Source organism: Pholis gunnellus, assembly GCF_910591455.1.
Source record: "Pholis gunnellus genome assembly, chromosome: 7".
In the NCBI taxonomy this organism is placed as follows: Eukaryota; Metazoa; Chordata; class Actinopteri; order Perciformes; family Pholidae; genus Pholis; species Pholis gunnellus.
In genome coordinates this window covers 9,567,135-9,587,834 of record NC_136533.1, presented here as the reverse complement: position 1 = coordinate 9,587,834, position 20,700 = coordinate 9,567,135, and the positions used below count along the sequence as shown (strand labels likewise).

The window sequence follows — 20,700 nt, the reverse complement described above, 5'->3', positions numbered from 1 at the left end:
CGGATGGATGGAGGAAGGAGGAGGCGATGGCGGTGGGTGTAAATGGAGGTTAATATCAGGGCTTCTGGGTACAAGGGGCTGATGACAGAAGCCAAAACCTCCACCACAGCAGCCCTGCCCCGGCTCAGCCCTGGGCCTCTCCTCCACCCTCCGCACCAAAAATACCAGCTGCACGATCACAAAGTGTCATTAATCCTCGAGAACGTCCACCACCCACAGCCTCCCGTCTCCCTCTCATCTCCGTGCCCCAGAGTCAGAAGATGCTCCGGCTCTCAACTCACCAAATGTCACTAAAGTGCTCTCTCTACCAACTACGTTAAGCGATTCATTGAGGTCAGCCATGGAAAACAAAACAACTCATACATGAACATTTGCATAGTATCAAAACCGCAAAATTCTCAGGCTTCCACCAAAACATTATAAATGTCTCCTTAAAACACACAAAACGATAAGACAAGAATGGTAACTTGTGGACGCATGTCAAAACTTGATTGAGAGGTGTGTCTGTGTGTGTGTGTGTGTGTCTGTGTGTGTCTGTGTGTGTGTGTGTGTGTGTGTGTGTGTGTGTGTGTGTGTGTGTGTGTGTGTGTGTCATATGAGGCGTGAGAATATTGCGCAGCTGTCAAGGCAGGAGAAGCTGAAATGGTGGAGACAGCTGAGTGAATTTGTGTGTGTGTGTGTGTGTGTTCATGAGAATGTGAGACTAGGAGAGAGAGAGAGAGAGAGAGAGAGAGAGAGGGAGAGAGAGAGAGAGAGAAGGGGAAAGAGACCATTCATCTGTGTGTGGTGTGAAGCTGGCTCTGTCTTCAGCTCAGTACTTCGGTACTTTGGTATAATCCTCCTGGACGACACTCTTGCAAAGACACATGGAGAGGATCATCCCAAGGAGCTGGAGGAAATGGAGTTGTCAACTTGGTTATCAGTTGAAATTGACCAGCGGAGCGCTCACTCAAACATAAAGCCAAAGAATTAAAACACAGAGCAGCCAGGTTTTCATCCATATCTAAGGCAAATTGTAACCAAACTTTAAGAAAATCAGCAACGAAAATTTGAACCAATGTGGGATTCCATCCACTGTGGTTATACGAGTATTAGGAGATAAAGAGTAGGTGGAGCTACATCTTCAGACAAGTGCTATTAAACCAGAGCAGGAGGAGAGGGCGCAACAAGATTATGAAGGTTACGGTTAAACATCTTGTGTATACATTTGAGGAAGGTTACAGTCTCCTCATCGCTCCAAACAGATCTGACGTTTTCATCTGCAAAATGTTTTATCTTCAGCGGAGCGGAAGCTGCTTCTTTGGCGTTTAAGTCTTTTCCTTACATTACACTCTGGAAGGCACCGTTTTGATTTTGTTGAAGAATAAATAGACATTGTGGGAAATCCGCTTATTCAACTTCTTAAAACCTCTTGGCAAGAAACCCAAGATCATGTCTTTAGCTTAAATATGAAGCTGGAGACGCTTAGCTTAGCTTAGCATAAAGACTTGAGGACTGGAATCTGTCTACCAGCACCTCTATAGATGACTAATTAACATGTTATTATCCCTTTTATTTAATCGTGAGGGTCGGTGTGTATCAAACACACTCGATATATATTGCTGCTTGTTCTACGTGAGATGTAGTAAATGACTATATCGCGAACATCAAGCACAAACTGTCTCATCATTTATTTAAAGCCGCCAACACCCTGGCGTTTTGCTTCTCTCGCTCTCTTATGGCTCTCTCCGTCTCATAACAATGAGTGGGCGAGTGTGTGTGTGTGACGTATACACGGTAATGTAAAGATGCCAGCTTCTAATTCGCAAAAATACGATGAAACTAGCAACCATGTTGTTTTGCGCTACTTATATATATAAATTAGGCATTACAGTAAAAGTGTGTAAGAACTGACTTAAGTTTTAGATCCAGATTCAGGGCAGGAGAGATGATAACAATGACGAGACAGTTTCATCGTATGGTGCATATGGCACAGAACTCATTCTTTAACGTTCGTCTGGGGGAGAGATAGATACCTCGATGACTGCCACACCGACACAGATTCCCAGAATAACTCCACAGTTGTCCAGGAGCCATTTCTCCACACTGGTTACACAGCCCTGGAGGAGAGAACAAGAGGGAGGCAGAGAGGGAGGTTAAAAAAGACATGGAAAGAGGGGGGGTTGCAGGCCAAAGTGTGGAGGAGAGATGAATGGCTACGTGATCTGAGCCGGACATGAACAGAGCCTTTACAAAGCACAACTGTTGTGTTTGGACTGAGTCAGTGAGGGGAAGAATAACACGGCTTAGCTGAGAGAGACAGAGAGACAGAGAGAGAGAGAGAGAGAGAGAGACAGAGAGAGAGACAGAGAGAGTAAAGTTACTGACAACACGCAGTCCAAACAACAGAACGTTAGAGGTTTCCCGGTGTTTGATCAAATCACACAGCACAAACAACAAGCCTCAGCTGTTGGTATTCACTGCGCTGATTAAGTCGGCAGCCGGAGTTACACAACACCAGTCAAACCGACTTAAGTAATGAGTAAAAGTGTACGGTCTGTCAGAACAATGCAGGCTGGCGTGCTGCAGCACACGTCACCCAGCTGAAATAACACTGAGCAGAGTTTAGACTTCCGTTACCTTTCCCAAATGTTACCTTTCATGTAAGTCTCAGTCACACTGGGTAGAAAACCCATCAAAAAGACGTAATTATGCCAATTAAATGGGAAAAGATTAAAATACACTCAAATGAATGTTATATTCGCCATTGAGGTATCACTTAAAGATATTGTGAATCAAAGCAAAAACAGCAGAACTGAGTGATATCCAACACGTCTGTGCAGTGAATGAATCGTGGCGGAGTAAAAACCTGCAATATTGGAAATAGTCCCATCTCAAATAAAGTAGTGAGAATAGTCGGGCAGACTGCCGGCCGGAGTTGCAGCTGCTCTAAACAGAAGTTTCACACGGTGCCTGAGTGAGTGAGTGACTCCAAAACCAATGAACCAAGGAGGCGCAGTAAAGATTTTACAACCCATCACAGAGTTATGCTACTCGATAACAAAAATGTATTCCCTCACATTGTTTAGTCGTGTTTTCCGGGCCAGCATTGACACATTGAAAATTGGACACACAAATTGTTGGCTTCTTTAGTAAATTCACGATTTCTAAATCATTTTCAATCGTAGCAGGTTTTAGTGTCGTGTACCGTTTCATAGATGGGTGTTACTGCGGACAGTTGCTCACACAGGCCTACGTCTCTGATGTCCGTGCCAGGCATGGATGCGTTGCGACAGGAACATGAGTAGAGGTTCTGGGAGCTGTTCTTGATCAAGATGTTCTCAGACCAGTTGCCTGGACCGGTCCATCCACAGCACTCCATCTGGTGGCAAGGAAGAAAGGGAGGATATGAATACATTATTAGGAGATAAAGCAGAAGGATTGAAATCGTAAGAAAAAAATGGCAGAGGAATGAGAGGAGAGAAGGAAAGGAATGTTAATAGAATAAATAAGACGAAGGAAAAACTAGCAAATGCATTGGTTCAATGAATGAGCATTTCTATGGTGGTGTTTGAGACCGATCAGTTCTTGGCTGCTGTTTTCAGAAAGATCAGGGGAAAAGAGGCTTGGCAGGAAAGTGAGAGAGGGAAGGAGGAAGGAGATAGTGAAGAAAACATAAACTTCATCAGAGCATGGAACACTCTGACTTCAGCCTGATTCAAAATGTTTTTTTTATTTGCAACGGGCAGATTAGTTTAATGACTCATTCTATCCAAAGTACAAAAGAAATAAACAAAACATTACTCATTTACCCGTGAAGGGTTTGATTGTGCAAATAGTTTCAGTTTTATGTGCCCTGGTTTTGAGATATCCTTTGAAACTTCTGCTGCCAGCTCGAAACAATAGAAGTGAATGGAATTCTTTGTTTGTTCTCCTTGAAGCATTTAAAACACACAAATCAGATTGCAGTAAAAATGTTCCATTTAAAACTGTTCACTGTGAGGTCTGCAGGTTCTCAGAGTGAGTGACATGTAAATGCCATTTTCTAATGTTTTGAGCAGCCCTTCAAAAAAGCTGGCCCGCCGTCGACAGGTTGAGAGGCAATCAAAATGCTGGGATGGAGGCAGAAAACTTGAGAGACTAATTTCAAAACCTGGGCACAAAACTATCTGCATGTCTAGATAGTAACCACTCGGGATAATAAAAAAAGTGCGAACACAACGTGTGGTAAATGGTAAAGTGTGGACACAGCATTACGATGAGAAGAACATGAGACTCTTACTGAAAGGTTAAGAGTTCAATTCACACAGGAAACACTGTTTCTCTCAAAACATGCACTCATACTGTAAGAGACACTTATGTTCACATCCGTTACTCCGACCTGCTGCTGTTCTTGGGTCTCTGCAGCATATTATATTCTTATGACAATATTATCATGGTGTCAAACCAAAGCGGTATCAATGGCAGCAGCAATTCAAACTGACACTTTATCACAACAGACTTGTTTGGTGCATTTTAGTTTATTACTCTTAAATTAGACTTTTGGGGCGTGTCTTGTTCGAACCAGGTTGAAGAGTTGAACTCACCGACTTCTGAATGTAGTCCCAGGTCTGCTCTGTGGTCCTGTTCTGCCCAGTGTAGTTGATTATCATGCCCTTTATGATGCTGGACATTTCATATTTTAACTGCAGATGAGATAAGAAATACATTATCAGACAGAGTTATGCTTCACATGAATACTACATTAAAAAACACAATCTTTGGTGCAGAGTAGAGAGACAGTGTTGAAGAAAAGAAAAAGAAAAACACGCCCACGCTAAATCGCTCTAAAATGTACTGGCAACATCTGAACTTAATGTTTCTTAGGGCAACACCTCGGGTGGTATTGCCCCGTGAAGTCCCATGCCGGGCTGAAGCAGTGCGCAAATAGTAGGAGCACAACGCTGTGTTTATGTGTGTTAGACCACAGAGCGTGGCCAGCGATGTATCTTCAGAGCTCTGCAGGAGACGAGGGACGGCCTCTCCCTATTCTGGGAAACGGCACCACCCTGCCCTGTGGTGAGCCTTAAACACAGGGCGCGCGCTCTCGGAGATGCACACACACATGTGCGCGCACACACACACACATACATACATGCTGGAGGGCTGACAGCTGAAAGGGCCACGACAGCCTGCGCCTACACTGAGTCCCTACAGGTGTGAGACTTATGAAAGGAAAGACTTATGTTTTGGGAAATAACGGCCAAGTTCAGAGCATGAAACCGGTCAGAGAGGTCTGTGTGTTCAAACAAAACACTCCCTTCACGTGCACAGTGCAAACACACTGGTTCAGGCTCTATTATTAAGGCTTGTACTTCCGGCTGTGATGTTGTTTGTGTTGGCTTCATATGTAGCGGCTGTTCTATCGGTCTGGTTTTAGGAACACATACTTGCGAAATTGTAAAACTTTCCAAAATGTCAACTTTACAATGAGTTCAGAATAACATCCTGGTTTTCAGCTTTGTCTGATAATGAGTTCATATTTAGATAATCCAGTGAGTTTTTAAATCATTTATTTATCTTAGGAAGTAGAACACAAGGAACACTTCAGTGTAAATGAAATACTCCAAATGAAAAAAATCACATGGTTTTACTGAGCAGTGACGGTATCTAGTTTGTTGTGACCGGTCTCACTTAAAACAAATGGTGACGTAGTGATCTTGCCTGGAGAGGGCACTGTTTCATCAAATACTCCAGTAGAAAATGGTTTCTGTCCCTGGGGTGATAATTACTGTTTTAGATGAGGTAGTATTAGAAATACCAATTAAATGCAGCATCATATGATGGCAACAATACACACCATGAACACAAAACACAAAAACACACGGAGGGAAAACGAAGAACGACGACGATGGAAACATTCAGTTTGAGAGCCTGCTGGCTACTTCCTCTACGGTTGTCACACATCTCCCTCACTCCACTCGCTTCATCGTCACATAAGTCACAAACCGACACCACGTCACTTTCCATCCGTTGAGGTACAATACTGTGTTTCATCACAGGATGGAGGGGAATCCCTAACAGCTTTAGCTAAGACCTAAATGCCAGTCACAGCTGTGTGGGGGGAAAGCACTAATACCCAGCAGGCCCCAGTTTTACCAGCGGCAAGAAGAGTGGGGGTTGTTAAAGGGCAAAAGAAGATCAAATTAGGACAGAGAACAATGGAGAAGGGAAAAAAAAGACAATAAAGACAACAAATACTGTAAAGACAGGAGGGGACATTTTGAAGAGGTGAAGTTGAGAAATGAAAGTAGATTAATAAAGTACATTCGGGAGCTAGTGTCTTACCAGATCTCTCTGGAAGTAGATGAGAACTCCAGCAGTGACCTGGGCGATGAGGATGAGCAGGAGGCAGGTGAAGTACTGTGGGGGATGAAGGGAAATGTCACTATAACAACATTTATGAGCAAAAATAAAATGCAATGTCAATACTGCAGGAAATCAATTATCTCCTTAACAATTTATTTAAAAAAACAAACATTTTAAGTGGCTATAATAAGGTAAAGAGACTTTTCCTCAGGAGTTGGTAGAGAACAAAAACAGAGTTAAAAGGAGACCGAATATTGGACTTGCATTCATCAGGTGGCCTGAAATTCCAAATAAATGATAATAATTCAGCATAACTGCTGAATGTTGCACATCTTAAAAAATGATATGTCAATGTAGAGTTCACAAGTTGTTTCTGGACCAGAAAAATCAGTTAAAACCCCCACACTATATAACAAAACAAGCAGAAAAAAACAATTTTTACCTTTCATTTAAACTGTTGATAATCTGTGTTTAGAGTCTCTAATCTCCAAAGCCTTCTGCAAGAATAATGTAAGCCATTAAAGATCCTGAGTGAAAAAGTGGTGTGTGTGTGTGTGTGTGTGAGAGGGGGGGGGGGGGGGGGGGGGGGGGGTCTTTTGCCAGCTGGTCTCTGGGAGAAGTAGGTCACAGCAGTTCTTCAGTTAACCCCTAGCAGGTTTAACGCTGTAGAGGTTATGCACCCATCCCCACCTCAGTTGTACCCCCTACATCTCACGGGCTTTATCCCTGTCACCCTCTCCCCTCTGTAAATCCACACATGCTGCGAGGCCCCGGCCCACACATAAGCACAAATGCGAAAGGGCTTTACTGTCAGCAGGAATCTATCTCGAGTTCTTAGCCAAGCTTGAAATCTCAAGCAGGTGCATTTAGGTGAATATTTCATGAGTAATCATTTAAAGTTGACAGACCTTGTAGATACAGATCTGGTTGAAAATATAGAGCTAAACTGATGTTTTTTAAGTATTATTTTGAGGTATTTAATGACGTTATTGAGAAACTCAACATTAGTGAGATAACAGGCAATGAGTGGGAAGAGAGAGAGGGAGATAAAGAACGGTCCCGGGCCAGACTGTAACGGGTGATGTTGGAGGTCAGCACATTGAACCCATCGAGTGCTGAATCCTCTACTAAGAATTATTTTTCATATAACAGAACATTTAGTTACCTGTGTGGTAATGACTGTGGTCAGATGTAAGTTCTTACATAAGTTTCACATGTACACTGCCATGGTTAGGGTGACCGCCTCTTAGAAAATGAGGCCGAGCTGTAGCACGTTAGCATTGGTGCTAAAAGTGAATATCTTTCCTCACCAGACCCAGCAGACAACGAACTTCGTAGATCGCTCCTATGCAGCCGAAGAAGCCCATGGCCATTGACAAGGAACCCACTCCGATGAGAATGTAAGACGCCACTTTCACCGTGTCTGATGATTCCTCTGGAGAAACAGATGCAGACAGACAGACACCACAGGAAGAGTTAGACGTACACGCAACCACTGAAACCTACATGGGTGCTACAAACTAAACACCTGCTGCAATATCTTTTACAGCAACAGTTCGCAGATAAATTATTTTTTTTTTGTGAATGCAACTCCTTGTTTTAAGCAAAAAAACGGAATCAGCTAGCACACAAAATGCACTCGCACATGTTTTTTCTCTCGATGGAACAACAGCAACAGGGCCCAGATCTCTGCTCTTATTTTTCTACTTTAACCACAGTGTGTCGGCAAGCAAATAAAGCTCAAGAGGAAGGCCTCGTTCACATGCAAAGTCATTTTGGTACAGATGGCCAAAAATGATTCACAATGCAAACCCCTCTACCTCTGTGAATTCAGAGCATGCGGGTGCTTTTCTCCCACAGATTATTTTAATAGGCCACCAGAGAGAGTCTGAACAATGTGTAGCAAGATTAATTGATTTCCCTCTTTGGTATGTAGAGCGGGAGAGCTCCAGGAGGAAGGTGGGGGGAGGGGTACTAAAATGGAAGATTGGAAGGTTGGAGAGGAGATAAACTGCAGCCATGTGTCTGTGTGTTATCTGGGCTGGAGGAGCTCCAGAGAGTCGGAGCTCGGTCTGCAGATGAAGCCAGAATCTGTGCGCTCTGTGAAATGGCTCCAACTCCGACAGATTCCTGGGCCAAGCGAACTAGAAAGAGCGATCACATTACTCCCTCCCATCCGTTTGGGGAAGAAGCTGACAGACACGGCAGCTCATCCACCACTGTTCAATGAATACAATGCGATGTTGCCTCTTGGCTTCCCTTATCACATTAGCTGCTGATGCTTCATGGAGCAATAATCCTATGCAGTATACACACTCATGCACAGTGAATATGAATTAGCCCACATACTGTAAAAACAAGTTGTCAACTCCACTATGTAAAACCTAATGTACACATACTGAGCCAACATTTGTCCACACTGACATCCAAGTCTGACTTGAGTTGCTTCATGATAATAGCACCACCTTACTTTGCAGACGGGCTCAGTCTTTATATTCCATCACGTACACTCATTATCACAGGATGCAAGCTGCGCGTTTCTTCCAAAGATAAATAAGCAATCTGTAGGGAGGCGGTGCATTTCTTCTACCATGCTCTAATTCTTGGGAATAAACCGCGACATTAGACTACAGACGTAAACACAAATGAGATTTATAAATCAAGACGGGAAACCTGTTACGGCCTCATACAGTTTGTGCATAGATGGTGCCGTGTACTAAGACACTAGGTTACCAGTTTACAATACAGACGCCGTGGCACAAAGACGTCATTACAATGTAATGATTACATGCATGTACATCGCTGACTCTATATGGGTTACCAGAGCAACACATGTTGTGGTTTAAGAATAATTGAAAGCTAAAAGTACATCAGTCGACATATGCGGACTGTTTGTATGGCGACAGGGTAGCATTTAAAGGAAGGCAGACAAGCCTGATGTATGTTCTATATCCAGCACTCTGTTGAACCATGTTATTTCATACTCTCTCACTAACACAGACACACACACACACACACTCACACACAACCAGTGGCTGCTAAAGCAACAGATGTCAGCAGGTTCCTTAAAAAACGTAATTACACTACCTGAAGATTTTGGGAAGATGCATTTAAGCATAGGCCTAAATGACTGTCGAGAGATTGAGCGAGACTATCGAGATCCACTGAAGAGTGTCTAGTTACAGATCGATATCTAGAGCAGAGGAAGCCGTAACGCAACTTTCAGTGTGAGCTGGTACTGCATAATACATGGTCATGGGTTTTTTCTAGATGCTATGATTTCCTTGACAGTTATTAGCCTCAATGTGGAGCAAAAGTATTTCACTGTTAAATTAGTCTGTGGATGTTAAAAATATTTTTCCACAAGACAGTTTTCTATGGTTATTACAAGTAGGAATTATAATTGAAAGATGAAAAGAAAGATGTTGTTTGTAGTTTCCCCTTCAGCCCAGTGATTAAATGAACACTTGTTCCAGTAAAAACATACACCCTGGAGTTAGAGTAAATGTCATGCAACACTAATGCAACCTCAAAACGATTCTCCCCATGACCACATCTAAAGTGTGAATTGGGGCGACTGTGTCTAAGTGGAGCGCGGGGCCGTCCTTCAATCAGAGGATCGGCGGTTCGATCCCCGGCTCTGACTCCACTACTTGCATGTCGATGTGTCCTTGAGCGAGACACTTAACCCCAAAATATTGCTCCCATAGCTGTGCCTACGGTGTAGAAATGTGGTAGAATCTGAACTGCTAAACGACAGTAATGTAATGAACTGAAGCCGTTTTGTAATCTTTATATCTGTGGATTGACTTTCTCCTCCTACACCATGTAGAATCAGTAGCTACCAATGAAACATATTCTGGCTAACCATTATATTTCAGTTATTATTTCTAAGTCTTTTAAACTAAAAACAGTGTTTCCAGTCAGACCCTCTGTCCGGTGTATCAAAGTCGCAGAGCAACAGAAACTGTACTTTGTTTACCTTCCTGCTGTGAAGCTATAGCATCTGTGTTCTGTGGTAATTTCACATGCAGTCAGCATGTGTTCGCCTGGCTGCTCTGTCTATGGCACGTTTCCATGTAGGTCTCTGCTAGATATTCTAAAATAGTCACTCGGGCGGTTTCCATGGAACTTTCCACTTAAAGAGGCAGAGCTGGGATGCCCTTCGAGAAAGCTTCTGAGAGAGGATGGGGGACTGCTCTGGTATTGTATGTGCCTCTGTAAACACGAGCAGGGCCACACATTCAGCTCGGTTGACTTTATGTACAGATTCAAAATGTAAACAGCAGTAGATCATCTTTGCGCTTCATTTTCTAGAGTTTAAGCGGCCCAAAGAAAAATCATTTTCCAAACAAGTTCTCTCTTTTTTTTTTTATGTTCATGACTTTGGAAAGTTTCTGAATTAATCTGCAGCATATTTCCAAACTGTGCTTTGGCGCACTCTCTGGCTCACAGACCTCCTTTCCAAAGCTGACTTTTGTTTAAACATAAGACAAGCTAAGTGCCAGCAAGATGAACTGAAGGCATCGTGTACCTGAGGTAAACCCTTAACAGCACTGTATCGATACAGAGGGGTGTACACTGAGAGGGAAGATGCCCGTTTAACTGAGGAATAGGGGTCCTGAAACCAAAACATTCCCAAAAGTTACCCTCCCTGAAGCCATTCAGCTGCAGAGGCCTCTATTAATATAACTCATAAAGAATGGAAACTGAAAACACAGAGATCCTGTTTATGGTCAGGCAATGGTACAACTTCTGAGGGGAAAACACAGAGTCAATAAACAGCATTGCCTGCAGCTTTGCTTTGTTTTTTTTCCTCTACAGAGTGGTAAGAGGTTTCCAGTGAGGTTAGAAATCCTTTAGTTCGGAGTTGAAGTTGACCCCCCCCCAGGGTACATGGAACGAAAATATATGGAGGAGAGAAGGTCATCAAGCCCCACATAGGAAGGGATATCCTCAGGGTGAATCAGTGAAGCAAAATCTCTGCTATCTCGGGAGGAACAGCTGGATTATCATAACAACAGGACTGGGGTTGGCGGGGATGATGGATACTGTACTGCCTTTACATTCTGGAGATAAGCGAACTCGGCTCAGTAATAACCTTGGAGTGATACCTCTGAAGTGACCGCAAGAGATGAAAAATGAGCCAGAGGAAGACAAGAGTCCGTCTGACGAGTTCGGGACACAAGGTCAGTTCTGGCTGGTCTTCGGCATAACTTCAGCTTCTTCACAACTCATTAGTGAAAGCAGCACAGACCTCCTGCCTAAATATAGAATTCTCTGCTCGGTCCTCAGGGACTGGCCTTTCTCATCAGAAAACTTTACATAGTCACGGACTGCAAACAGAAGCTAATACCAGTTATGGCAGCAACTTATGATTATTTTCACCATTGATTAATCTGCAACGTCTTGTCTTGATCAGTATGTTTATAAAATGTTAGAAAATTGTACCATAATATGTAGTACACACTGCATCATATACGCATCTCCTACAGGAAAGGGCTATCACAGTGCCATTGAAAGAAACGCTATATTTTAACTTCAAACAGGTGCCAGGTAATAAATTGTAAGAATTCTTTCTTTTTAGATTGGGAGAAAACCTCAACGCTGCTCTCGGCAAAGCTCCATGTGGGATGAACACAATGAAAGCATTTAGAACAAGATTCATAGCAACTAAGAGTTTCCATCCATGGTTCCTTGTTCTTTTCAGCTGGAACTGGATTTCATTGTGCATTCTCTAGAGTCGTCGCAGCAGATAACCCAAGTTAGACATATTGTTGTCTATGACAAAGCAGATAACTTTGCCTCTTAGGGAGAATACCATTCAGAGACTTGGTTTCTTTTTCACTATGCAGTGTCTACAAATAGATCTGTGACAACATCTGTGAAGGTGGGACATTCTATCTGTGCACTTCTGCTATCTGGGGAGCTGAGAGAGTCGGCAAGTTCAAAGAACTGTGGAAACTGTGGGGAAAATAAACCTGCTATTTACAGACATATGATTAATCAACTTGACATGCCTCGGTTATTGTGAGCCTGGCACCTTTCCCTGACTCACCTACTCCCCTGGATCTCCACAGATGTGTCTATCAGTGTGAGTCGACAGGGAAGCTTTTGAATCGCTCAGGAAGTCATAAAGTTTCATTTGTGCGTAGTGTTTTTGGTTTGTTTGCGAGAATGCCTCCATAGTTACTTGGGAAGGCGTCCTTTGGGGATACATGCACCATAAGCTCTGCAGAGGAGGCCAGAGGTTTTAGGATTTGACAAGAACACTCTTCAATCTCCGTTTCCAAACATGCTGCGTTCAGACCAGCTGAACTGACAAGGGTCAAAAGAACTGAGTGTTTGCTGACGTGAGGGTTTTCACGAAACTTAAGGACGTGGCAGCAGGACTGTGCGTTTGTGTGTGTGTGAGTGTTTCAACACTTACGTAGAACAGCAATGAAGCTCTGGTTATCAAAGAGGACCCACAGGCCAAAGCCCATGATCAACGCTCCGAAGATCTGTGGAGAGGAAAGAGAAAAGAATCAGGCGCCAGATCTTATCTGAGAAAATAAAACACAGAATCTGTGCTGGTGTGTCATAAAGTGAGTGCCGTATATCAGTCAGTCACATCTGGAACTCATCAGGACCTAACTCTTCACTCTGTCTGCTTGTCTCTTCCTCTCACAGCAATGTGCAGAGAGCAAGGGGATGTGGGGAGGATCAAGAGACCCACTCTGCTGATTTCTCCTCACATTTAACAGCCAGCCAGCCACAAATCATACTCACCCATATCAGAACTGCAAACTGAATAGTGTTAAGTACGGCTAAAGGGGTCAAGACAAGAAGAAATTAGACGAATCATCACCTGTAGACAAGAACATTTTTGTCACTGGCGACTGAAAGCCTCAGAAAATGATCAGTTTCACCCTGCACACCCTTGTAAGGAGGAAATTAACTTCTATGTAAATAAGAGGGCACTTGTTTAGAAGTTGCGGGACACAGTAGTGGGGGAAACCCCCCCCCCCCCCCCCTCCCCCCTCCTCCAACCCCACAACAGTCATTAGAGCCCTGCTTAAGAGCTGTTCATTTAAAAGGTACTGTTGAGCTCCCGGCAGCCATCATTAGCCCACCACTTCCTGGCTTCCCCTAGCCTGCAGTAGTCCGTCTACAGGGACAAACACACACACGCTTCCCATTAGACACCAGTTGAGTGTTCACATCAAAGTCAGGTTTACAGCCACAGTTTCATTGGAAAGGCCTGGACATCCTCGCCGAGCTGGTTTTAGGAGTCTGGAGTTTTATCAACCTCTGGACTTTACGTTGTGGCCGGTGTGAGAGAGGAGGAAACAAACGGAAACCATCTGCTGTGCTGAGGTACTCCGTAAAGTCTCTCACTACAGGCAGAGTTTTCAGCGACATCTCCCCCTGTATCTCCGCTGCTATTTGAATAAGGAGGCTTAGTCAAATAAAAAGTCCTGCTTAAAAGGCATCAGGCAGCTCCAAATGCGTCACGAGTGTCTGATTGAGCTGAAAGGAGCGCAGCATAGCTATCTTTCCATCTTTAGGTAAATAACAGCTGCCGACAAAGTGGAAGTCATGTGACACGCCTGACAGTTTATGTGGCAGTGATTAAAGAAATGGGATTACTTACGAAGAATAGGAGGTTGAAGAGAAATAGAAAGTACTTGGTGACTGTGATGCATCCTTTCCCCATGGCTGCGCTTCTAGAAGACAGAAATAAACAGAATGTGTTAGTCAAGTTAAACATCAGAAGGAGATGTTGCGTTCCACTGTGGGCGTGTGAGATAAAAAGAGAAGACAGACACAGAGATGGAGAAAAGATACAATTATAAAACAAAGACAGATAGGCTTGAGATAGCCTAGCATGCCACAAAACACTAACTGGTTAAACACGGTTCTAATGTTCAAAGCAACAACATTGGGTCTAATGCATTTTCAACGGCCATGTCGCTCCAGTCTTAAAAAGCTCAGCTGTTTTTATAAGACAACAATTGGCCCATTTTCTTACAATATTGGGTTTTTACAACAGTAGAGTAAGCTTTTGAAAGCAAAAAAAAACAACATAGTTTAATTCTTGACAAACAAGAGGAAAAACCCTGGTGAGACGGATGGGAGGAAAGACCACCACAAAGTCTAGAGTGGTGAAGTCATGATGACTGTGTGGAGGCCATGACAGCATGTGGTTAGACATGCTATTGTCATTTCGAGCAAAGAGGAACCAAACCAATCTACGGCGGTGTTTACTAGCAGTGACCGGTGTGATATTCTAGCTTTGGGCGCGTTACACTGATGTCTGCATTGTTTTACAATCAGTTTACCTCTCACTCAACGATATGTGTGTGTTTCCCATGTACACAGCCTACACATATTTTCAGCGTAACTCACTTTTCAGTGAGTAACATTTTCCTACGAGGAAACACCTGTGGGCCCGGCAAGCACAACACATGCGGCTCAGTATGGGGACACTTTATGGAAGTCTGTAGCAGCACCATTCGGCCTGGGCTCCACCAGTCGAAAGAACATATATTTACCACAACCAGACCTCCTCCTTTACTGGCAGCACTGCAAATATAACCGGCCATTGTGGTTATTTGAGTCTGAAAATACCCTACGGAGACAACTCCCCGTGTATCAGATGACAAGCTGTTCTCTTTTACATCAAAACTGTAGGTTCTTCCCAATGCCTGGGACTATAATAGTGTGTACTTAGTTGTATTTTAAACAGTGTACTACTTCTGGAGGCAGAAACCCATGACTTGATGTATATTGACTGAAAATCATGGCGAAGAATCCCTTTCTACAAAGACTAATGTGCTGCATTACCTCTTAAATTACTTCAGTTACATTGGAACATATTATAACTTTGCCGACATCTATCAGTCACATACGCCTACGTGACTTTTATCTTCCCCTTCAGTTGCTTATTGGTGTGTCTTCATATACATGCAAGTGAAAAGAAAAGCAATCACATCCAAGCTGCCATCTCTTTCTAATACATGCATCACAACAACAGGACATTAGTTAGAGCTTCCTTTAAATATTAAACAGTATTCAACACCCATCTAGAAATAATGCCATACTGGTGACTTCCTTATTTAGACTTCCTTATCTAGAACTAGTGTCTTCTTTTTATCTCTGCCGGCGGATTTAAGTGGCAACGTACTATTAATAATTATTAATTGGAACACATTGTTACAATTTTCTTCTCACAGAATTCTTTGACTGATCTAATCTTCAAGGTGCAGGGGTCAGTAGGATAAATAAAACGCTGAGGGTTTGAGTTTCCCTCAGCAATACAATTTGAGCGACTGGGAACCATCACAGAAAGCACTCGTTATTACATAATGATATCTATCTGATCCAACATGCTTGGCTGGAAGACACAATCTGTAGAGAAGGCCTGTCGAAAGATGGCTGGGGGTGATATTGCTATCAGTCACCACAGATACTCGGCTATTAATGTACTTGATAACCTAAATGCCAACACAATTCATGTTTACAACACTGTACACAGCGCAAAGCCCACAGCAGATACCCCTGCAGAGCAGATAATCCTTAAAGGAGATTGCTGGTCTTTATGTCTAGATGGTGAGCAGCAGAGCAGATTAAATAACGGCTTAGTTATGACAACCGTTGTTTGTTGACTGAGCCCCGTCCATCTGAAAACAATTCCCAACAATGCCTAAATGCTACTTATTATATATTTTTTTCAAACAACAAATGAAGTAGGCTAACAGGACCAGCCCTATTCATGCTGAAGCAGCTGACTGAGCATATTGAGGTTAGCAGCGAAGCCAAACCAAAACCATAAATACACTCTTTTGCAGAACTTCCACGCAAGCTCACACATTAGCAGCAGATACTGTAAACTTTGGGGCAAATTTAAAAAGGTTTATTTTTGCTGAGCGTACCTAGACCAACCCGATCACACTGGACTCCCTGAAAGTCAATGACAAATCTGTTCCGAGGCACAGAATAAGAACTGGAAAGTGCAATGGAAATACAAAGCGGAGCCAAGCGGCAATTCCAAGAAACAGTAACGTTATATAACAGCTGGTATTCAATATGCTGCAGAAATCATAGGACAATGTAGTTTGACTGAAATAGGACAGAAGAAAAAGACTCAGACTCATCGGGACGTCCTGCTACGTTTCTGTCTGCCTCTTCGTGTCTGCTGCTTTAGCCTCACACACACCGCACGGTGTTAGAGTCCCCGAGCACGACGACACAGCTGCATATACCTGCTGTACTGCAGATGTACTGTCACTGCTTTATTACTGTGCCGCGCTAAAACCACAGGTGAAGGCAAAGTGTCGACTAGCGGTTGCGATAGTCGACTATTCTGCGAAACCTCTAAAGCTCAGGCTCATGGTGCAAAAACCATGTGCAGAAAAAGAAATTACTCTTTCAAAGAAAGCTGCAAATGAGTCACCTGAACTTTCCAAACTCTGTGACCTCATTCAGCCATTTCTTTCCCTATCGTAGCCCCCATTTACCTCCAACAGCCATAATGTGTCATCATCATCACACAGTGGTGTGCACCAAATTGAAATTAGAGTTTATTTAAAAAAAAAAAAATACACAAGCATGGGATCCGGAGGACATTATGAAGGCAGCATTAGTGGCAGATGGCATCGACTGTGTCAGTAATGGACCCAGCATGGATCAACTACAGCCCCAAAACAAGCCAATGTGCCAACCTCCCCTTCCTGCATTCATGTATGACCCATTAACACATCTCTGAGGCCACCCCGCTGGCACGAACATGCCTGGTCTTAAGCCCTTAATACCAGGCCAGAATCCTGCTTTAACATCTGTAACAAAGTTGTTTGTCCCCGTGTGTACAGACACAGGATGTCGCTCATTATCTCAGCGGCATTTCGGTGACTAAACTGAAACATTTGCATTTTTTGTTTCGAGTAGGAGGAAACGGCTTCGGCAGGTATACGTTTCTACGCAGCTAGTGGTGTACGTTCTGTTCTGTGCGTAATACTGCAGTTTGCGAGGGGGAGGACTGCTTTGTAATGATATTTTTCATGATCAACATATCGTTTTTAAGAAGGCTTTTATTTCTCTGGGTCATTCAAAATCTGTAATCTAGATTATGTTTCATTACTTGGGTTGCTTCAACAGTTGACGAGGCTAAACGCATTATGTGGGATGAAGGGGATTTTCCCCATTTACAATCGATCGGCTCACCGTCACATTAAAGGGGTTCAGCACCGGGTAATGTCCCACTACCCAGTGGAAAATATGAAGCACCTGTGGCAACAAGACAAAAAAAAAAATACTTACTGATCACCTTCAAAATAAGGACTTCCTCAACATGTTCCCACAGGCAAAAACTATTTAAAGTTGCTTTCTTGGTGCGATTAGCTTAAACCAAGCACATCAATATTTGATCTTATGAAAGAGAAGAGTAATAAGGATGTGGCTTAATGAAGGCATCGGCTATCAACAACACGGTGAATCTTTTGGCTGATTTAAATTGCTCAAATAAACAGCGTTTCCCTCACAGCCAGCTTCAGATGTGATGGAAACACCACTTTATCAACCTCTTAAAGCCCAATCAACTGGAACCAGCAATATGAGGATTCATTGACCAACAGCCTCAGGCTGTGGTGTCCTACACCGCACCAAACACCTCTGCTCTACCGTGGGGTTGTGAAGACACATCATGTGGGTATATGAGCAGTTTAAAAACCGTCGTAATCCAGAGGTATACTGCAGTTTAGAAGCGTGACACAGCTGCCAAATGAGCATTTCAAACTGTGCCACTGAAGAATGGATGAATCTACTTAGAATTTCTGCATTAAAACTAAAAGGAAACTAAATAGATAGATAGAGAAAATGGCACAAGGGCGGTAAGAGTAGGTCTGTCCCCTCCGATAGGAAACTCTGCTTGTAAAACCTCAATATTGCAGAAAAACCTCACACATAAAGCAAGAGCACTGTTGCAACCTGATGTTGCCTCGCATGTGGCGGGTAGGCATCTTACTCAGTTTTAGGAAGGCCTCCGCACAGCTTACATCCTTTTTCTTGTCAAGCCCTCTTATACACACACACTTCCTAATACAAATAACTTTAAATCTCTTAATCCTTTCCGACAGCTTTGATGTAAAATAATAACAGAAGTATAATTGTGCAGAAGATAGCTGTACAGTCAATGCACATAACCAGGGCATTTGCTGAAAGCATGCAATAATGGGGCTTCATCAAACCTCGTCCAAAATAAGTGGTTTGATGCTCATTTACACTTTTTTGATAATACACTTAATGCCGCCATCAAACAGTTAAAACAAACTTTCTAGGGAGGCTTAAACACTCATCAAAGTTGAGACGAATGTCCACGTGATGACAGTCATCCTGACTGCGGGCTGCAGTCTCTACGAGGGTTAACACTTATATTAAGTGAAACACTTTCCCCGTGGAAGTAAAGAGTGTCCTGGGGGACCACTCGACACCTGCTTCAACGTCAGTCTTACCTATGAGACTCTTTAAAGACCAGCAGCATATACATATCTCAATAGATCATGCCACGAAACATACAGATGGCAAATAAAGAGTTGAGACGTGATGGACGTGACCGTGGCAGGCCGGTTGCTACTGTAACAGCTTAGTCCTTCTTTCACTGACCCACGAGGACGCCATAACACTAAGATTGACACAATGTCACACTTTTACACGTTACATTGAAACTCATGTGGTCCATTAGTGTCAGGGGACTTCGACACTTTGCCTTATCTAACGTTAAACGTAATCAGTTCGGTTAAGGTGGACTTTTAACGAACGTCAACATAACGTCAGGCTGCTGTTATATTAACGTTAAACTTAAACGTGTCTTCAGTCCACACAGCGAATACATGTTAGTTTAGTAGACAGTTTGTCATGAAAGGCTGTTTTAGGAGCTAGACAAAGTTTTCTTAAGGCAAAGTGGCAGCTAACCGACACGGATTCTCGTGCAAGATACTCTTATATTATGACGACACAAGTTACACGCAACGTAAAACACGTGAAGGCTAAAACTTACTTTGACTTCTTCTCCAAACGTGGACGACAGTTGGCGGAGTGGTCGACAGTCTTCGGTCTCGCTCACTGGATGACTAAACTGTCTCTGGTGAGAAACCAGACTTGTGTATGTCTATCCGCGCGTGCGCGTTTGTGTGTGTGTGTGTTCCCACCCCTACCGTGCTGCTCCATTAACCCTCTCCTGCCCGGAAAAAAGTTAAAAACATGCACAGGTCTTAAAAGGCCACACGGGTGCATTGTCTAATAACCAAGTAATTCGCAGCTTTTACAAGACTATTATAAATTGTAATAAATATGTGTCATTCGTGGAAAGCAAGTTTAATTCTGAAGTGGAGCACTTGGCAGTATTTGTATTTTCTGCTTCTTTATACCAATGTACTTTATATTGAATTATCAGATTTATAATGCAAACTATGCATTATAGATTAAGATAACTTTATAGACCTTGGGGGTAAATTCACAAGGTACCCGGCAGATAAAGTATAAAGTAGTTTAAAATTATCCCCACCTTTAATCATAAATTGTACACAATGCTTCAATATTTAGAATCCTATAATATACATTAAGAAATTGGCCAGTCTGCACAATAAGTACTTTTACTATTTGTCCTTTAAATATATTTATATGCTAGTACTTGTGCTCTTTTAATTTGATGATCACAAAAAACAGTTTGAGTTATGTTGACATTATCCAAAGTGTTTTGTTAAAAACATCCAATGGCTGTCCCATCAACTGTAACATAATGCAAATCATACCAGAATATGATAAACCAGTTTTACATATGTGCCGCTAACAAGCCGTTGCTGGGAAACAAAAATGCTGTGAACGGCCTTTTAAATGATCCATTGCAAAACACTATTACTGTTTACCACCACGCCCCAAGAACCAGGACTCAGTATTTTAAGTGGAAAGTATGGGGAGAATGCATACACAGGGACACATGGGAGCTTTTTGCCTATAAACAAGTCACACACACACACACACACATCCTGTGCGACACAATACCTCTTTTCACCTTTTGCCAAACGTCAAGAGGAGAGAGCACTGGGGAGGCGGTTAAGCAGGAATATGTGGAAGGCTGCAGTCAGATAAATTACAGTCACATAAGCTCTTTATGCAGACCTGATGTTGATCATGTTGTGACATGTTTGACCTTCCAAGTGAACCACTAAACAAAGCGTGAGATTACACAACAGCTCTGTAGTTTGCTTTGTTGAGACAGGTTTGAATAAAAGTAGTTGGCTCTTTTGATGCATTTTGTTGAAGGCTCTCCACTTTCAGGTTACCGCAGGTAGATTGAAAGTATCCTGTTTGAGACAGCTCTATGAAACTACCGAT

At 42.9% G+C, this 20,700-nt stretch overlaps 1 protein-coding gene across 1 annotated transcript; it reads right to left on the bottom strand.

The window, feature by feature from the left end:
- Positions 1-466: 466 nt before the first annotated feature.
- Positions 467-19,425, bottom strand: cd82b (CD82 molecule b). The gene is made up of 9 exons (XM_079162401.1): positions 19,364-19,425; positions 13,964-14,036; positions 12,758-12,830; positions 7,638-7,762; positions 6,307-6,381; positions 4,566-4,664; positions 3,188-3,361; positions 2,016-2,099; positions 467-889 (listed from the first exon to the last, which is right to left on the bottom strand). Exons 2-9 carry the CDS (start codon positions 14,024-14,026, stop codon positions 812-814), a joined length of 771 nt encoding a protein of 256 aa, XP_079018527.1. The 5' UTR covers positions 14,027-14,036; positions 19,364-19,425; the 3' UTR covers positions 467-811.
- Positions 19,426-20,700: the final 1,275 nt, after the last annotated feature.